General features: G+C 39.8%; 1 protein-coding gene across 1 annotated transcript; it reads left to right on the top strand.

The window, feature by feature from the left end:
• Positions 1-1,351: 1,351 nt before the first annotated feature.
• Positions 1,352-2,260, top strand: LOC136279859 (acyl-coenzyme A diphosphatase FITM2-like). Its single transcript, XM_066164233.1, has one exon. The coding sequence runs from the start codon at positions 1,403-1,405 to the stop codon at positions 2,144-2,146; it is 744 nt and encodes a 247-aa protein (XP_066020330.1). The 5' UTR covers positions 1,352-1,402; the 3' UTR covers positions 2,147-2,260.
• Positions 2,261-2,758: the final 498 nt, after the last annotated feature.

The raw sequence follows: 2,758 nt of genomic DNA on the forward strand, positions 1-2,758 counted from the left end.
TGTGCGCCGCCCTGCCAATAAGAAGTTCTCACTTAGGAACTTTGCAGTTTAATAACTCTATATTTCCTTTCGTTAATAAAAACACGTGTTCAATTATTCAGTTAACTGATCACAGCGTCTGTTGATAATTGTAAAAATTACTGCAACCCAAAATTTCAATTTGGGATTGTTTGTTCCAGAAATCACCAGAATTTCCTCGAGCAAATGTTTCAAGCCACATGGAGTAACTGATTTTCTACTCTGTCGAGATCTCATTTGGTAAGTAGTTACTGCCGAAAAAAGTAAAACATATACTGCCAAAGGTTCTTCAAAGTGAGAGTCATTAAAAACAAACAAACATCAACAACGACCACAGCAATTCAGTGTCAAAATGGCATTCATTCAGCGACTGGTTATCGGTTGAGTTGCTAAGGGGAGGAATGTTTAGAGAGAGTATGAAACCAGAATATGGTTGAATAGTGTTAACTTGTGCTTTCTCCTCCGATCAAAGTTACCTTCAACCGGCTTTTTACCAATTAATCTTTTAACTCCCATGAGTGACCAAGACTGAATTTCTCCTTACAGCCACAATACAGTATCAAGCAGACAAATGAGGTGAGTGAAGGAAAATGTCAGTTAAGGGATTAGTTGATTCTATACTAATTTCTCCGTTGTAACATTATATAAATCGTATGGCAGACTACAGAAAATTACCAATAAGATCTTTGGCGTGAAAGGGTCAAAAGCAAAAATATCACATCACCCGCGCGATTGTAGTTTGTGTCAGGGTCTAAGCTTCACGTAGGCTCGTTTTCCATCTGTCTGTCGTGTCAGGTCTTTGCTCCTCCTCGAAAAAAGAGGAAAGGAGCACGGGCTCATATTCCCGAACAGCGGCTAGTAAACGATCCAAGGCAACTCAGGAAACGAGCAAAACAGCGAGCGAGTGAAAAGCAACGGAGTCGGGAAAAGAGTAAATGCGAGGCGAATGCTCTTCGGCGCGGAGGCTGTCCAGTGCGCTGCACGATCGTCCTTATGCTCTCGTTTCGCTTATGCGAAAAAAGACAAGACAACAAAAACAACAACGGCTGTTGACAGTGTTCAGTTTTGCAGTCGTTTTCCCAACGACCGCAACTGCCTTTTAATTTGACTAAAACTGAGCTGGGAACAAGTTTCTTTCTTATGTCATCCTAAAAAATGAGGCATTTCCTCTGGAGTAAATTTTTCTCGCCAACAATAACAAATGTTTCTCAGTCCGCTCAGTCTGCTAGAGTGAGTCAATCCCAGTCCTTCCCTTTCAAACATGTGTTAGATCAGAAAACGACTGGGTACGATTTTACCAAAAATGACGATTGAGCGGCAGGATAAGAGAATTTTGAAATCTTCCCTGCGTTCTTACTTGGAAGGTTTCCACGATTGGGTTCTAATGCCGACGCATTTTAAAGTAGCCTTTTATTGGTTCGTTGTTGTGGCAGGTTCATTCATCCACGATTTTCTACCGCTTCCTCAGTCCTATCTCTCGAACAGGAGGAATGTCTTAAACGTGTATTTTGTCAAGTTTGGCTGGGGTTGGACACTTCTTGTTCTGATTCCCTTCATATCCTTTACTTCGTCCGTGTACACTTCGTTGAACCCGTTAGCTATACTGAAACATCTTAGTAGGATGGCTGTAGCCACATGTGGATGGTATATTTGGGTGAATCTGTTTGTTTACATCGAGGAGTTGACCGGCTTTTGCGAAGGAGAAGAAAAATTGATTTCAAAGAGGAGCTGCTATCAAGAGGGATTTTACTGGAATGGTTTTGATATATCGGGACACTGTTTTCTTCTAACTTACAGTGCACTGGTTATTAGTGAAGAACTACAACCCAAACTTCATTGGCCGTCAATAACGTCGGCTGTTGTACAAACAAATCCTGAAAATATTAATGGCTTTCAACACAGGAACATTGCTCGACTAGTAACCCCTTTTGTAGACGTTTTTTCTCTCTTTGCAGGCCTCCTTTCAATCTTGTGGGAGTTCATGCTTGTGTTCACCACAATTTATTTTCACACTGTTCATCAGAAAGTTCTTGGGGCTGGTATAGCGATATTTACCTGGTATATCACTTACAGAGTCTGGTATCATGATGCACTGTCACCAGGACTGCCTTGGGTCCCTAATGATTAAGTGATTGGTTGAAGTTGTTTTCACTTAAATGTGAATTTTATCAATTATATATAGAATAAATCATAGGTTTGTCTTTGAATGAGATCCCTGATACTAAATGTAGTGCCCAATGGAATTTTTCAGACTCCTTTTTCTGCAATTACTTTTATTGCAGTTCATTTGTGGGGCGGAATTTGTTGCCTTTTATTTTGAAGGTTCCCCTCAAAAAATATTATTTGTGATTATGTTATCCCAAGAACCTAAGCCTTCTAATTAGAGAATCCAAGAAGTAATTTTTGGCTTTCTGTTTAGTGTTGTTTATTGTCTGATATCAGTACTTATGTCAAGCTAACTTTTCTGTAGCTTGCAGAGCAGGTGTGATTTTGGCAATTGAGTGGTCAGTATTTTGTTAACGAAAATCATGGCCACCAACTTTGATTTTAATGGCAGCAGAAGGCTGGGGAGAGAAAGAAATTTGTATCAAAGGGGTGGTAACGGTTGAAAATGAGAAGAGGGGTAGGGCAAAGGGAGTAAAAACTATTGTTGAGTCTTTTTCTTTTCTTTTTATGTGTTGAATTATCTGAGGTAATACAGCTAATAATGTTTGGATACTCCTGAGAATCTGAGCAAATA

Source organism: Pocillopora verrucosa, chromosome 3 (genome assembly GCF_036669915.1).
Source record: "Pocillopora verrucosa isolate sample1 chromosome 3, ASM3666991v2, whole genome shotgun sequence".
Classification (NCBI taxonomy): domain Eukaryota; kingdom Metazoa; phylum Cnidaria; class Anthozoa; order Scleractinia; family Pocilloporidae; genus Pocillopora; species Pocillopora verrucosa.

Bases quoted from the DNA above. Each gene is read 5' to 3' on its own strand.
- LOC136279859 (XM_066164233.1), top strand. From the start codon at position 1,403: ATGCCGACGCATTTTAAAGTAGCCTTTTATTGGTTCGTTGTTGTGGCA.